This window comes from Cadophora gregata (assembly GCF_030347475.1).
Source record: "Cadophora gregata isolate MNR1 chromosome Unknown scaffold_4, whole genome shotgun sequence".
NCBI lineage: Eukaryota > Fungi > Ascomycota > Leotiomycetes > Helotiales > Ploettnerulaceae > Cadophora > Cadophora gregata.
Window position 1 is genome coordinate 2,734,692 of NW_026695927.1, and position 14,865 is coordinate 2,749,556.

General features: G+C 47.8%; 7 protein-coding genes across 7 annotated transcripts; 2 read left to right on the forward strand and 5 right to left on the reverse strand.

The window, feature by feature from the left end:
• Positions 1 to 4: 4 nt before the first annotated feature.
• Positions 5 to 4,224, reverse strand: ONS95_010642 (uncharacterized protein). The gene is made up of 9 exons (XM_058504254.1): positions 3,481 to 4,224; positions 3,016 to 3,422; positions 2,897 to 2,961; positions 2,757 to 2,839; positions 2,684 to 2,706; positions 2,613 to 2,631; positions 2,365 to 2,557; positions 1,712 to 2,266; positions 5 to 1,625 (listed from the first exon to the last, which is right to left on the reverse strand). The coding sequence occupies exons 1-9, from the start codon at positions 3,584 to 3,586 to the stop codon at positions 1,583 to 1,585; spliced, it is 1,494 nt and encodes a 497-aa protein (XP_058360966.1). The 5' UTR covers positions 3,587 to 4,224; the 3' UTR covers positions 5 to 1,582.
• On the forward strand, positions 168 to 1,389 carry ONS95_010641 (uncharacterized protein; the record flags this gene model as incomplete). Its single annotated transcript, XM_058504253.1, has 3 exons — positions 168 to 312; positions 404 to 606; positions 658 to 1,389. 3 exons carry the CDS (start codon positions 168 to 170, stop codon positions 1,387 to 1,389), a joined length of 1,080 nt encoding a protein of 359 aa, XP_058360967.1.
• A 264-nt stretch (positions 4,225 to 4,488) lies between the features above and the next one.
• ONS95_010643 (uncharacterized protein) lies at positions 4,489 to 5,317 on the reverse strand (the record flags this gene model as incomplete). Its single annotated transcript, XM_058504255.1, has 1 exon — positions 4,489 to 5,317. The coding sequence occupies exon 1, from the start codon at positions 5,110 to 5,112 to the stop codon at positions 4,489 to 4,491; it is 624 nt and encodes a 207-aa protein (XP_058360968.1). The 5' UTR covers positions 5,113 to 5,317.
• Positions 5,318 to 5,922: 605 nt separating this feature from the next.
• On the forward strand, positions 5,923 to 6,689 carry ONS95_010644 (uncharacterized protein; the record flags this gene model as incomplete). Its single annotated transcript, XM_058504256.1, has 2 exons — positions 5,923 to 6,117; positions 6,225 to 6,689. The coding sequence occupies 2 exons, from the start codon at positions 5,923 to 5,925 to the stop codon at positions 6,687 to 6,689; spliced, it is 660 nt and encodes a 219-aa protein (XP_058360969.1).
• Positions 6,690 to 6,970: 281 nt separating this feature from the next.
• On the reverse strand, positions 6,971 to 8,113 carry ONS95_010645 (uncharacterized protein; the record flags this gene model as incomplete). Its single annotated transcript, XM_058504257.1, has 1 exon — positions 6,971 to 8,113. One exon carries the CDS (start codon positions 8,111 to 8,113, stop codon positions 6,971 to 6,973), a length of 1,143 nt encoding a protein of 380 aa, XP_058360970.1.
• Positions 8,114 to 10,420: 2,307 nt separating this feature from the next.
• Positions 10,421 to 11,778, reverse strand: ONS95_010646 (uncharacterized protein). The gene is made up of 3 exons (XM_058504258.1): positions 11,638 to 11,778; positions 11,443 to 11,579; positions 10,421 to 11,391 (listed from the first exon to the last, which is right to left on the reverse strand). Exons 2-3 carry the CDS (start codon positions 11,535 to 11,537, stop codon positions 10,716 to 10,718), a joined length of 771 nt encoding a protein of 256 aa, XP_058360971.1. The 5' UTR covers positions 11,538 to 11,579; positions 11,638 to 11,778; the 3' UTR covers positions 10,421 to 10,715.
• A 790-nt stretch (positions 11,779 to 12,568) lies between these two features.
• ONS95_010647 (uncharacterized protein) lies at positions 12,569 to 13,823 on the reverse strand (the record flags this gene model as incomplete). Its single annotated transcript, XM_058504259.1, has 2 exons — positions 12,569 to 13,244; positions 13,297 to 13,823. 2 exons carry the CDS (start codon positions 13,821 to 13,823, stop codon positions 12,569 to 12,571), a joined length of 1,203 nt encoding a protein of 400 aa, XP_058360972.1.
• Between the last annotated feature and the right edge of the window lie 1,042 nt (positions 13,824 to 14,865).

A 14,865-nucleotide genomic window follows, 5' to 3' on the forward strand; every position in this document is an offset into this window, starting at 1 on the left:
GAACGTACAATACACCCTGAAACCACATACCCTCGGAATCATAATATAAGCAGCTCTCTTATTGCTTTTGTACGAGGGTCTTTGGCCTGAACTCTGCGCACCGTCCTTTCATCTCCAATATCAGAATCCTCCAAGAGGCCGTCCCGTGTGCGACCATCCTTCGAACCATGAATCCCAAGCTGATCAAGGTTCCCCGCGTGGACCTCGATGATGACCATGAGTACGTTCTGTTGCACATCGCGCCGACTGGACGGAAGACACTAGATCTCGAATTGATTGGAACCGACAATGAAACAGCGTTTGTCTCTTCTTGTAAGGTCTCCAGATCGGCCGGCGCGGGCCAGCCCTTGGTCTCCCCGCTCCATGCATTAATCCGGAGACTAATCAAATCTCGGTATCTTAGTGAAGCATAGTCAGCTGTCGAAATTGAAGGAGAAGAAGATCAACGCGGAAGAATGGGAGCAAGTGCTGTATGCTCTTCTGCTGGGTACAGATCCGGAAGGGAAGCCCGTCTCCCCCGGAGAAGGTGTAGAAGCCGTGGCATCTATACAGGCGGGGGCGAAATCACTTACAATCATCATACAACGGAATATCGAAGGAATCACGGTACGGATCATGAGTCTCCTGCCGTATTAACAAGACTAATAATACCAATAGCAAAAATTCGGGACGTTAGTCCTTCCAAGAGGACCCGATGACGCTGCTGATTTCTATGATTGGTGTTCCGAGAGTGTCTTGGAGAATACCAAAATTGCGCAGGAGCTACAAGCCTCGAACTTGAAACTGGATGAAAAGGATGCACAGATCAAGAAGTTGGAGGTTGCCTTGGCAGAATTGGTCCAGTTAAAGAATGATAACGACACACAACTGCTCGAGAAATTCTCCCTTCTACTCAACGAAAAGAAGCTAAAGATCAGAGATCAACAAAGGCTTTTACAGAGCTCAAACGTTGACCCTACCCAAGTCGCGGAATTGGAAGAGGCTCGATCAAGATCACGATCTGCCGGCCCGTCACGGAAAGGCAAAAGGAAAGCGGGAGCGGTTGAGGAAGAGTCAGACGATGGTTTCGAGAAGATGGATGTTGATAACAAGCCCACTACAGAGGATTCAGATCAAGAACCAGCGAAGAACCTAGACGATTCTACGGCAGATGAGGAGACAGCGGACGAAGCCTCCGAGGACGATCATGAACCAGCAGCGCCACCTCCAAAGAGAAAGACACCCGCAAAGCAAGAGCAAAATAGTAGTCAAGCATCCAGCTCGAAGACGCTTCAAGAACTGGAACCGCCACCGAAACGAGAGCTACCTTTTGCCAAAAAGCCTCCTGCAAAGGCACCAGCGCCGCCCCCTGCGGCTGGATCGGAGACAGAGTCGGACGATGAACTTTGAGTTGGTTATGAGATATGAGATACGAGTTATGATGTAGGATATTAATGAAGCTACGACTTGACGACCGGAACAGCTCGTTTTCAGGCAGTAGGCATCTCACGTGAGGCTTAATACGTCCCTGTTACCCATGCCTACATACAAGCATCCTCCCACCGTCCACAGAGACCTTCCAATCCTTCCACATAAACTCAATCTAATCCTCAACCTCGAGTGGTTTCCTCCCATACACAACTCGCCTATCCACCATCTGTCAGCACTACCATCCATTTACAATCCCAACATCCAACATGAAACATGAAACAAATTAAAAAGGCATACTCACACTGGAATATACACATGAATCTTATTACTCCTAATATCCTCCCTAACCCGCACCAGCAAAAGCTCCACCTCCTCCCCACTCATCCCCAACGCCCTCGTCAACACCGCCACGGTAAAGCCCTGCAGTCCCGCCAGCAAATCCTCTCTATACCACAACCCCAGAGTCTTCATCTTCTCGCCCCTCGCCCACGTCCCAACCGGCCACTCAAACCTCCTCTCCACCACATCCACAAACCCCACCTCACACATCATGTCCCTATACCTCCTCACACGCGTCCAATCCTTCCCCAGCCTCCTCGTCCCCTCCATGATCAAGCCAACCCAAGTCTCGAGTGCTGTCCCACGAAGAGTATCGTCGATACACCGGAATGGGACGATGCAGTCTTGCAGTTCGAGATAGCCACCCGGTTTGAGGGCTCGGAAGGCGGAGGTGATGACTGGGAGGTGAGATTTGAAACAGGTTGCTAGGGCGCGTCCGTGGATGTAGGAGAAGGGGTCGGGGAAGAGCCAGGGGTCTTCGGCGTCGTCGACTTCGAAGCGGCAGTTTGGTGGGGCGCTGGACGGAGTATTAGCTAGGAGGTCTTTTCGAGGTGTCTTGCGGGATTTTTGGAGATATCGGGGAATAGAAGAGGGGGGCGGGAAGGAGGTAGGTACAAGTCTGGCTGGATGGGACTTAGGTCTGTTCCTAAAACATTTGCTGAGGGGAATTGGTGCGCGAATTCTATGGCCCAGATTCCTGTTCCTGTTGCTATGTCGAGGACGTTGTGGATGCCGCCGGGGATGTCTTTGAGGGGTGCGTTGTATAGTTCTCCGTTGAGTGTTAGGAGGAAGAGGTGGTGTTGGAGATCTGTGTAGGGTATGGTAAGTTAGGCGTTACGGTTTCATCCATGGGGGTGTAATACCTAGTCTGTCTTGCTCCATCTACTTTCTGTAAGTACAGACTTCCACTTTTGTCCAAGGGGAGAAGACTTACTTCGTCATTTGGCAAGTAATATTCTTCCCATTATCAGCATACTGACCAGTTTAAAAGGCTACGGCAAACTCACTTCCCTCCCGATACGCATGATACGTCCTCCCATTCTCTTGTACAAATTGGAAGACACTCGACCGTACCGACGTCGAAGCTGTACTGAATTTCCCATCAACAAACCCTTCTCGACACTTCAAAGATCCATTTTGGACTCACTAAAGACTCGCGTCACCAAGAGCTGAGTCGTTATCTCTCTCGCTTCCTTGTTCACTGGTATCGACCTGCAGGTTTCATTTTCAGCCAGACGTATATGCAGTTGTAATAGCCAGACATACTGATAAGGCGGTGATACTCGGCGTCTCTTGACCAGCTTCTTGGACTTCTTCAGTTTCCAATGATGATAGCTGGTCATGATTATCGCTCTGCGTCGGAGCATTCTGCTCTTCTCCAGAGTCTATCATCTCCTCCTCAGTTTTCTTGGCGACATCGACCAGAGGCTCACGCGACGACGCTTCAATGGAACCTTGTCCCTCCATCCCGGTTGCATTCTCTCGAGCATATGAAGATGAAGTTGGTACAACTTCCTTATCTCCCGAAAGCGTCGTCGACGTATATTTAGACTCAAATTCACGCTCAAGGTGAACAGCAGCGCCTCCCACATGGCTAGGTTGGCTAGGTATTGGCACTCCACAATCTACATGAGTCTCCAGACCCGGATCTAGATCTGGATCTGGACCTAGATCTGCTGCAGTCAGCTCATGCCAATCTCAATCAACGCCTCGCCCGCTTGGAAGGCTCACCATGACCACTTTGTCCCTGTGCTTGTGCCTGAGTATGAGTCAGAGTTTGGGTATCTTCAGAGTGGTCAACACCCTCCATATCATCTCTCGAGCGCTTGAATGCCATAATTTGTATCTCGTGTCAAAGCTCAGACAATCCTCAATAAGTACGTCTTCCGAGGCACACATAATTGACAGTTGAACGGTAAACGTTCTGTAGCCGCAGATCATGCATCACATCGTGGCGCCATCGGTCTGTCGTTCCACAGTTCCACACACTACAGTAACTTGCCAGCCATAGCCGACCACTCACACAAGTCCGCTATCTGGATTCCAACAGTAGGTAGTACAGTGTAGCCAGTCACTGGTGCTTGTGTACCGTAGGTCGGCTCTTTTAGCCATTGATATCAAGAGCGTTTTATTCGCCCATCTGTCGGTAAAAAGCAAATTTGTGTCGGATGCAGCAAATAGGCAAGTCGGGTGTTCAGCCGAGATGGGATGTATGGTAGCGAGCGAATGTTGAATGGAGTTGTATTGGTGTTCAAGTGTTGTGTGACGTCGTACAACAGGAAATCGTGACGATATGAGAAATTTTGGGATTTGGGAAGGCTTCATCTGAATACCATGTGTTTAGCTGTACGGGCATTGAATTATAAATAGGTAGAGAAAGTGGATTTGTTGGATGCTCGGATTGTTTTTGGAAGGGTGAGGGCTCGCTACCCCTTTTTTGATCCTGGTGCACATGGTGCAGGGGTCAACATCGTGGTTAACTGAATAATACGAAAGGATGAACTCTTCAGAGTAATCGAATTTATGAAAATAAGTGATCTGAAGATGGGAAGATCGAAATGAGTCCCCCTAGCGGCACTGACGGTGCGGGATAGACTAGCATTGTGAAGTATGATCCATGTCTGTCTTATGCCCCATACAAGAACTCATTCTTATCATCTGCACCAAGCATGTAGCTCTAGGACTTGACCCCAGTCTCACTCGTCGCATTGCCTCCTTGCAACTGTCCCACAAGGAACATCATATAATCCTATCCGAAAACCCCGCCAACAACCTTCCCACCTCCTCATCTCCTTTCAAACTCCTCGCCTTCTCTTCACTGATCCCAAGCCCCGGAAACCGCCTCGTAGCCATTCCAGGTCTCCACTCCATCCCCAAACACCACTCCTCCTCAACAACCTTGCTTTGCTCCCTCTCACCACCGCCAAGTCTCTCCAGAATTGTGATTTTCCTCTCCCCCTTCCCAAAATCGTTCTTAACGTAAACATGCAGTTCTGGCTTTTCCTTTCTATCTCTGCCGTCTAGATGCATATCGCACAGTTCGGATACCTTGGCGTGTAGCTCATGTGCTGGTGTATTGTCGAGGTCGGTTAGGAGGTCATCACGGCTGAGCGAAGATCCCGCAGCGAAACAGAAAATGCAAATGAATAGGGCGATTTGGCAGAACACGATAAAGGGGCCCCAGGGGAAGTAGGAACAGCTGTTTGAGGGGCAGGATGATGGAGTTGGTTGCTTGATGTTGATAGCAATATCGGAATTGGGTGAAGTGGTGATATTGGTGAGATTGACAGAGATGGAGAGGTCCGCGGCTACTGAGGTGATGTAAGAGGTTATGTTGCTGATGAAGGAGTCGAGGGACGACATTGTGGGTGATAGGTGGCAGAATTTGGCTTGGATCCGTCTTGTGTCGGAAGTATGTTGGAGATGTGTATCTTCTACTGTAATATCTTCGCCTCGATTATATCAACAGATAGAAGTGATAAAACAATATCGCTATCGGGCGTGAAGACCTGTCATAAAGAACGGAAGAAGAAGCATGCCATCTAAATGAAGACATGAGAGAACGGTGGCTCTAGTTTAAGCTCCTAGTCTCGGCGTAACCTTAGACTCTTTCAGAACATAGAAATGGCTCAGGCTCGGTGTGTTAACAATCATCCTCTGGAGACCAGAACACTCACGCAGATTAGTGTTCCACTGCCATCGAGTCGCCATAGGCTTTTAACGTTGGTATACCAGAGGTCCACCAGAACAGACTCACTGGAAAATAGAGAGCTTTCGTAGAGTAGAAGTATTCTAGAACCTTGCCGAAAAGAATACTTGACGTTCATTGTGGGGGAATAAACGTTAGCTCAGTCAGATCCATGGTTGAGAATACTAGCGCCAACACGGTCATGAAGCCGCCCCCATTTCACTTGAAAGTATTTCCTCACTATGTCATAGGAACATGTCGGATATTAAAGTATTCGAGTGTCTATAAGTATAGCATTCAACCCGAAGATTTCCGATTTGTGGCCACACCCAAGGAATCTTGACCCCGTTGAAAAGTTCAAGGGTGTGTGTAAATACGCATTTTTCGCTTGCGACATCGACTGACCCTTTGAAGACTTTCTTCTTTATTTGGAGCCATCCTTTCGCCCAAATTGGGACTGTCTTCATCATTCCGCCCTCCTCAAAATGGCACCGACACCAGCCATCACAACCATAACACCCATCCTAAACACCACCTGCGTCGCCCTCCACACCTTCAATTTCACAATCGCCCCTCCTTCCACCACAAATCTAACAGCAATCTGCTCCCTCCCACCCCTCAAACCCCCAAAACACATCTCTTTCTCCCCACTGCTAGTCATCCCCATAATTTGCGGCGTCGTTGGGCTCGCCAAACTCATCTACCTCCTCCTCTGCTTTCTCTTCCGCTACCCACGCACAAACTAGTCACGGACCTACGAAACACACCATCTTACGAGCTTCACGAGAAAGTCGAGCGCCTCTTCGCATACTATCACGATCTCGAGCATGATGAGAGATTCAATAAAGGACCAGGAGGACGGATTCAAGATGTCAAGACGGAAGTTAATGATGAGGAGATGACGAGGACGATTATTGCGACGGAGGATTTGACGAAGGAGCCCGGCGCAAGAAAGATATCGCGAGGGGAGAGCATGAGGATTGAGAGGTCGAGGTCGAGAGGACGTAGTCAGACTGTGAGGCCGTTGCCGCCGCTGGGGAGGGCTGATCAGATTCCGAGTTTGCCTCTTGCTGCTGATAGGAGTGCATGGCCCGAGGCGCCGAGACCTCCTACGCCACCGTCGCAATCTGTTGGTGCTATTGCACCGCCGACACAGACGATGGTTAGGTTTGAGATGCCGGCGGGGGTTTGTAGTGGTGCTTGTGGTGAGGTTCCGGATATGCCTCCTCCTGCGTATCAGCGGAGGGAGTAGATGGTGGGGAGAAGATGTGCTCGCTTATTGTAATCTTGCCATTAGTGATATATGGTAGCGGAAAACTATCAGCTGGGATGTCATAGACCTTTTTCTGGAAAGGAGAACATCGAACGTTAAAACTAAACAGAATTATAATCGCAGTCTAACGACCTGGTAGAAAGAAGAAATTCTGGAACCCATACCCCGTCTAAATCTATACCGTCTCTAGGCTTGTGCTATCGTCATCTAATCCATTGCGCCGTCTCCAAACTCCTTTCTATTTCCTCATAAGCGAGAGATCAAGGCAAGAGAGAACGATCATAATCTTCCCCAACCTCGCAAATCTCCATGCCCTCACTCTTCCCATCGATGTCATAGCATCCACACCTCGCTTCCTCCATACACTTCCTCTGCAGCGCTTCAAGCATAGACTTCATATCTGGCGTCGTGATAGTCTGACCATGCACGAAAGCAGGTCTCGGCCACTGCTGACCCCTGCCTCCACAAATGGATTTCCCTTGAGCATGGACTTCATCCTCGCAAATTTCGATATCCGGATGAATGAGCGCCAAGCCATGTCGTTGAAATGCCTCGCGACAGTCATTGCAATCCCTTGCTGGGATCATGCGGTGAGAAGTCTCCATGGCCTCGTATAGAACCAAAGATTTTGGAGGCCTTTGCTTGTCTCTGGCGCTTTCCAGCCTATTGGTTTCGATCAATTCGGACTCAGAAACCAGATATACCGTCTTGACGTTCTTGAAATAATAGAGAATGCAAGCGAGGTAGTTCTCATAACTACCCATCGTCTCGGTTAGGAGGTTGCGATTCACAGCTAGGTTTTCAACCTCCGCTAATTCGTCCTGGCACATATATGGTAAAACATCTTGAAGAATCGACTCAGTCGTGGGCGTCTCGGTCTGAACGTCAAGGTACAGAGTATCGGTTTTAAAGTTGAAGTAGGTCTGAGCAATCGAGCCGAGGGCTGAGAAACTCTTAGTGTAAACTTTTGACGCCACCTGGTACGATTCTCGGCAAGCCAGCAGCAGACTCGGAGTTGGAACATCTGTATCAAATCCCATCATATGATGAAGATACGGACGACCTCGAATACGATCCATACGGTCGAACTCCGTTCTGGATTCTTCATGATGACTCTCACATAAGCAGCCCCGGAATTTCTGGTTGGCCTTTCCACTGCATCTATCCGTTACAAGGCGGTTTGATGAGACGCTCTGGACGGCATGATAGCATTCAGAGACATGGCGTTGCCTCAAATGTACAATCTGAGGCTCGATCGTAGCTTCCCATATCAATAGACGTATCTCGAATGGAAGATCGCGAAATCTAGAAAAGGAGAGCTTATCGTCGCTGAAGTTGGAGACCAGCTTGGCTCGTGTGTCTGTCGAGCCTGTGCCGACTGATAACAAGTGAGGCGTTATCATGTTGTATATCTGCAAAAATAATCTGACTGAAAGGGAAAGAAAGAATGGAAGTCTAGAGAGAGCGGCGGTGAAAGTTTCATCTTAGAGGACGTGTTCAGCCGTAATTTGCTGACTGTTTCCAAGACGGGAGTTCTTCTCACTGGACGCCCCCTGCTTCAAGGATTGCACTGACAGTGACACGTGACTCCAAGCACCATTCAACGACTGTCCGCTGTTCGCAATCTGAGGCAATCAGATATTCTTGCCATAAAAAGCAAATAAAAAGGTGCACAAATATCGATGTGATTTGAGTCCAAAAATGTCCGAGAGCCCGCTTTACCGTGTTGATTTCTGTTGAGCTGACGGTCCGCGATTGACGAGTCAGGCAAGACTAGCTTGAATTGGTCAAAGTTCAGCACCGTCCTAAACGCCACGCTCACCTCCAAGAACACATGCTCGCAAACCAGCATGTGGTGCTGCAATTGTGTAGCTCTTGCCTCTGTGATGTTGAGAAAGACAACGAACAATGACGGACTTTCAAACGATTTCGGAGATGCGCTGAAAAGCTGAAAGGTAAAGGCAAAGCAACCTTACCTTTCATGACGGTGTCCATAAAAAAAAATCTCGTTGCTGCAACATCTGTGAATTGCTTGTACCTCGGATTTCTCCTAAGCGGCTTCCAGCTTAGATGTGATTGCTGAGGCTGTTTCGGGTTTATGTCCGATAACTGGCATTAGAGACATCCTTTTCTCCAATCGTCCGACACATTCTCGAATTGCTCCAGCCCGGGCAATTCATGTACCGGATGATCAAGATGAAATTCAGAGTGCTCGAAATATGGAGTCTCCGACGGATATCAGTTGCAATAACAAAGGTCATGTGAGCTGCTCGCTGTTGAAGATCTATCGATGCCGCGCATTCAGGACCCATGTATCTCAGTGGCACGAGAGTGACGCTTTCGACGCTGCGAAATACAGCAAGCATGGCGTTCAGATAAATCTCGAAGAGGGCTTTATTGGGAATCAGTTTGTGACATAGTGCCAGCAAGCTCATCGGGACAAAAGTATGACGGCGGCTGGAGGGCGGCTACATCGTTCCAATGTTCTGGGAGCGACCACCAGTCGAGGTAGAGCGTGTCGGGTTCAAAGGGGAACCATCTTTGGAGTCATGCTTCCAACATCGTGATTTGTGTAGACTTTCGACGCAAACCTAGACGATTCCTGGCAAACGATGAGTATGGCGAGAATGGGCTGGTCTGGAGCTATGCTTGCGAGCGATGGAAGCGTGATCAGGGTCCGAGATTGTGCCAAAGACATTATGTGGGGGAAATTAAAGGAAATCGAGAGATCGCAATGATAAGGCGGCTCATTAATGATGGGTACATTGTTGATTTCCTTGTGATTCGATGAGGGTCACGAAGGAAGAGGGGGAAGAAGTTTGGGAAGAGGGGAAATGCCCGCGAGCGTGCAGAGCGCGACTGCCAAGCGAAACCCAAGCGCGATGTCACGAAAGTCAAGTCGCTCTTCAATCCCAGTCAATGCTCAACCCACTAAAGCACCATTCTGTCTACATATCAATGATCATTGTCTTCATCACTTCTACACATTATCCTGGCCTCATCCAATACCACGTGGACTTCAAGGTCTGAAAGATGCTGGCATATCTAGTTCTTATTCACAAATGACACTACGGTGGCGACCCCCCTCCATTCCAATGGAAATATTCTCCATAAATATGGAGGTATTTTGTGGAAGTTCTTTCTATAGGAATGGAGACTCGTCACCTATAAATATAGAGAGTATTTCCATAATTATGGATTTCATGCCATACAAAATGAAACATAGAAATATCCATAAATCCATAATTATGGAATTTCCTCCATTCTTAAATGTTCAGTTCTATAGATAATATTTATAGTTTTTACTCCTTACTTCCCCACTTCCACACCTTCCCACCTCCTTACCTCTTTACCTACCACAGAGAGACCTACCGTAGAGAGACCTACTGTAGAGAGACCTACCGTAGAGAGGTCAGAGAGACTTACTATCCCCTAAGCTGCCGTTAACACACTTTTACTGGGCGTGGTGCTGAAGCGATCGCTAATGTTCCAGTGACTGCCTGAATTACAGGGCACAGTCGAGAGAGAGAGAGAGAAAGAGAGAGAGAGAGAGAGAGAGAGAGAGAGAGAGAGAAATAGAAAAAAAAGGGAGGAGGGGGATCATATGAAACAATTAAAGTTTGAGTACTCCCACACGAAACATGCTTTAATAAAGAGAAAGTAAGTTCCATAGGTATGAAAAAACTCTCTATTAGTATAGAAAGAATCTCCATGGGGTTAATAAAGAGAAAGTCAGCTCTATAGGTATAGAAAGATTCTCCATAGTTATGGAATAATCTCCATCCCTATGGAGATTCTTTCTATGCCAATGGAGCTGTTGCCACCGTAGTTTGATTGACTAGCTAGAATGCCTATTAGGCCAGTTGTGCCCAATTCCCCTCCAGAGTGCTTCATGTGATGTGCCCTCGTATAGATCATACGACCCCCTTCTACTATGTGATACAAAACAACTATGCCACAGGACTGTGACCACCATCAAGTTCATAGTATAGCAGCCTCAGTAGCTTAATATTCTCCCTGCTCTGCCAGGATTTCCTCGCGACAGTGAACTGTGCAATCGCGCCGAGTACAATCACCCTCAAAGTATGTCAAGTTTCCGCTGCTCTTCATGTGTTCCTTAAGCTCTATGTTGCATTGTTCAGCAAACTTGGCATTGATACCCATCAATTTTGCCCAATATCCGAAATCCTCAAATTCCCAGCTTAGGTAGTCATACACAGCATCTGCAACCATGTATTTTCTGAAAGGAGAAAACTCGGGGCATCTTTCGAATACAAAACGAACCGATTCAGGCTGAGGACGGTATCTCTCTCCTGTCCAGGTGGTCATACAGTAATTGTACTTATCTTCAGCCCATGCCGAGAGGCTTCCCCATCCAATTCTGTCCGCGAACGCTTCAAGCTCGTAATATGCCCTGATGTGATCGCAAGCTTCGGGACTTCCATCGTGTGGTTGATTACAACCGGCTTGTGGACTGTAGAGAAAGTTCACGAAGAGTGTGAAGACCTTGGGATCATCTTCTTCTAGATGCATGGTTTTGGAGGATGATTCTGCGAAGCCGTTCTGGAAAGCGCTCTTGAAGAAACTCGATTCGTTGCAGAGGATTGCTTCATGTAGGACCCATTTCGCCTTGGCAGGACCAACGTAGATTGTGACCATCGTGGGATTCAAACGAATCAATCTAGATTTCTCAATCAGTAATGGACTTGGGCTTGACTTTTGGGTGACATACTCTCCAAATCCTTTCCACTCACGAACGTGTTCGCGATCAGGCACCTTCGATTTCTCCGCGTCGGAATTACCGCTTGTCAAGCTCGATGAATCCATGATACTCGTTGGTATTGCAGATTGAATTTTAGGATCTTGGATCTGCATAATTTTAGCGTCCTCACCTTTCGCGACGTGACAAAAGGAGGGAGGGGCCTACCGGATGAACAGAAGGTGTTCGTTCTTAATTGGATCACAACGTTTTGGTTGTTGCCGGACAAGGTGTTCTGCCGAACCAAGTCGACTTCCAGTGAGAGCGCGTTCGCAGTTGTGACTGTGTCGGTGAAGACCTCAGTCGAAGTTGAGGAAGATGGAGTGGAGGTGAGGTTGCTGAGGAGAGCTTTTGGCGCTAGTCATGCGCTAAGCGAAGTCAACATGCTAACGTAATGCCCCACAACCATGAGAGTATACCTACCAGGCACGTGAGTTAACAAGGCTACTTTTGGTCTCGTACAGGTTCCAGTTTTCTTTGAGAATTTAAGAGCTAGCTCTTCGCAATTCTTGTACGAATATGTACAAAAGGCAGGGAAAGCTTCGAAATCGATCCCTGACAACCTTGAAGATGAACTCGTTCTGAGCTCCATGGACCTCCTTGTGAACATACCACAATCTTCAAAGAAGTGTCAGTTTTAGCTACTAATATTCTGGAAGCCTTGATTCAGCGACTGGAGTCTGGAGAAGGCTAGGATGGGAACGAGGACATTGGGGAGATAAGTGAGATTCACGCTTCAGAAAAGCTGGAGGTGGAAAAGGGCGAGGGAAACGATGATAAATGATATTTGAGATCTCTCCGCATTATAGGGTGGGAATTGATTTTTCTTTTCAGAGTCCTCACAATAACATTTTGTATTGAAACTTTATCCTTGAGTATATCTACTGATTCAAGCGACGGCAATCGACACCTCTCTGTATCGATTGTGAATACATCGCATCCTGTGTTCAAGCAATGTGCAAATTTCGTTTCCTGAGAATGACCCCCTCATGCCATTGTTTAAGACTTGTTCAACATTCCATCAAATCCGCAATTCTTCCAGAGAATTGAGACTGTAAAGGACGAATATAACGTGTTATCAGTGTCCTGAGGCGACAATTCAGTTGACCCGTTGGCGCTTATGTGCGGATGTTTGGTTCGACGCAACAACCACAGGGTGCAAAGAGCAACCATCAATCCAACAGCTCGACGTAGCCTCAAGATCCTGGTGGTTCTTCAGCTCTTTGGCGAAAGTCTCTGCAAAGGAAGGATCGCAGGACAAGACTTGGCCCATGTAGTTGTAGTCTTGGTTCCTTCCGGACATGTAATATCTCAGCACTAGCATTACAGCCGGAAGCCGGAACTTTGACTTCTCTGGGCATTTCTCGAAGATGAGCTTGATTTCTTCAACAAGGAGCTTGATATGGGTGTCTCTAGAGTGGCAATTCTCCCATTCTAAGAGCGCACACTCTGACAACACAGGCAAGAGGTATTTATCTGCGGAGATCTCCAGGTGGATGTAGAGCAGGAAGTGTTCCTTTGGCTGTTTCGTGTGCGATTTCTCTGCGTGTAGACTGCAGTCGATTCTGCCAGTGTAGATCCATTCCACAAAGGATCCGAATGTGACCGAGTCGTCTTCCTCCAAAACGATTGACTTTTGATCGGCCTCGGCGAAATGCCCTTGGAAAGCTTTCTTGAAGTATTCAGAGTAGTGACAAAGAGCATCTTCGTGTAGCACCCAGCAGTGCTTTTCGGCACCGACGTAGATCTTCACCATGCTTCCAGATCTGATTAATCTGTGGATCATCATTAGCGTGCCAAAGTTTTGGAATGCACATGATCACAGACTGGTGTAGAGGTACTTCCTCGACACAATTCTTCTCGTCATGTTCAGATGATGCTTCCTTCATCCCTGGAGTGTCTTGGGTATCTTCGACAGGTCCGAGGGTTGTGTCTGACAATGTAGCAGGTACCAAACTTGTTGTTTGGCTCCGCAAGGGTTGCGAGGGACGTGTTTGTTGTCCGTTCATTTCTGAGTTCGACTGAGCTGGTCTTAAAAATTGTGGTGGAAGAGGACTGACTGGTGTGCCAGGGGCTGTAACAGTACCGACTGTTGCCACGGCAGGAGAAGTGGTGATTGGCAGAGACGCTGTATTCGCAATTCGATGTCTTGAAGCTGTATCCTGAGAAGCTGTTTGACGCTGAGGTGCACTGTGGCGCAATCGTCTTCGTGAGGCTGATTTTCCTTGAACTGCACCAGTTCGAGTACCTCTTTGGAGCTCCTGCTGATTGGAGGTCCCAGGAGTAGCAATGTTTGCAGGGCGTCCTCTGATAATTTCGCTGCTTGACAACACCGGTCGTGGATTTGGAGACATGGGGTTGAAAGCTTGTCAACCAGAACGCTGAGCATGCCGTGTTTGTGTGCTTCCGACGCGAGTGGCTGTCGGCGATGAGGCGCGACCCGTGGCTGGTGCGACGCGGTTGTTCTGTTGGTGAGCAGACATCTGTGAAAGATGAAGGTAGAGAGTCTCAAGATTTCGTGGTTCCGAGGTCAAGGTGAATCGAAGGGACGAGCATCTATTCTGAATGGAATGCTCACAAATAGAAGACACCCTAGTGGAGTTTAAGCGAGGCTAGAACTGCCTTCGCATGCCCTGGGTATCAACAGCACGCCTCTGGAGAAACTATCAGAGCTTATATGACCGTATTGAGCTTTTCATGTTGCCGGAGAGCCATTTCATTGTTGTACTTTGTGGCCGTCGGCCGGACACGGTGATCCTGCTATGTGGCCAGACAGCCAGATTTATGATGAGCTCACAACCAACCAAAATATGTTGCGGACTCAGGAGATAGATTTAAAGTGGCACAAGTCTCTTTCACTTGCTGATTGAAAGACGTTTTGCCTCTCTTCTCTTTTATCCTTCGTGTGTCGTCACGGAAAGGTAGCTCTGCTGTCCACGTATTACTTCAAGGTCAAATCTCGTCGTTCAGGCTTGTAGATCAATATAATTCAATCTCAGTATCCTGCTGCCTTGGAATTTTTTTGATGGTCTGATCAATTTCCTACCCAGTCCTCGATAACAGACCAACGCATCTCTGCGTGCATAAAGGCACCTAGGCATGTTGGCGTTATCAGTACCGGATGGCATCTCATATCTCTCCTATCTACCCTGTCAAGTCATTTCGACTATTCACTAGCATACCACATCTCAAGGGCAGATCTTATATTGCGTGGCACTTGTTCCTTTCAACTTTGAATTTGATTGTTGACGACAGCGTAACGCTGATGTTCCGCCTATAACATCAAGTAATTCTTTTCATGTCTTTGATACCAAGTAAACTACTCCAGATAGTGCCTCAAACCGGTGATCTTTTCCTTATAGTTTCCCTCGATCCTTTCTTTCAATAGTCTTATAT

Coding starts and splice junctions, on each gene's coding strand:
- ONS95_010642 (XM_058504254.1), bottom strand. CDS start 3,586: ATGGCATTCAAGCGCTCGAGAGATGATATGGAGGGTGTTGACCACTCT. Junction 2,962..3,015: donor CGAGTATCACCGCCTTATCA/GTATGTCTGGCT, acceptor TGAAACCTGCAG/GTCGATACCAGTGAACAAGG. Junction 2,840..2,896: donor CTTGGTGACGCGAGTCTTTA/GTGAGTCCAAAA, acceptor TGGGAAATTCAG/TACAGCTTCGACGTCGGTAC.
- ONS95_010646 (XM_058504258.1), bottom strand. CDS start 11,537: ATGGATTCATCGAGCTTGACAAGCGGTAATTCCGACGCGGAGAAATCG. Junction 11,392..11,442: donor GAGTGGAAAGGATTTGGAGA/GTATGTCACCCA, acceptor TGAGAAATCTAG/ATTGATTCGTTTGAATCCCA.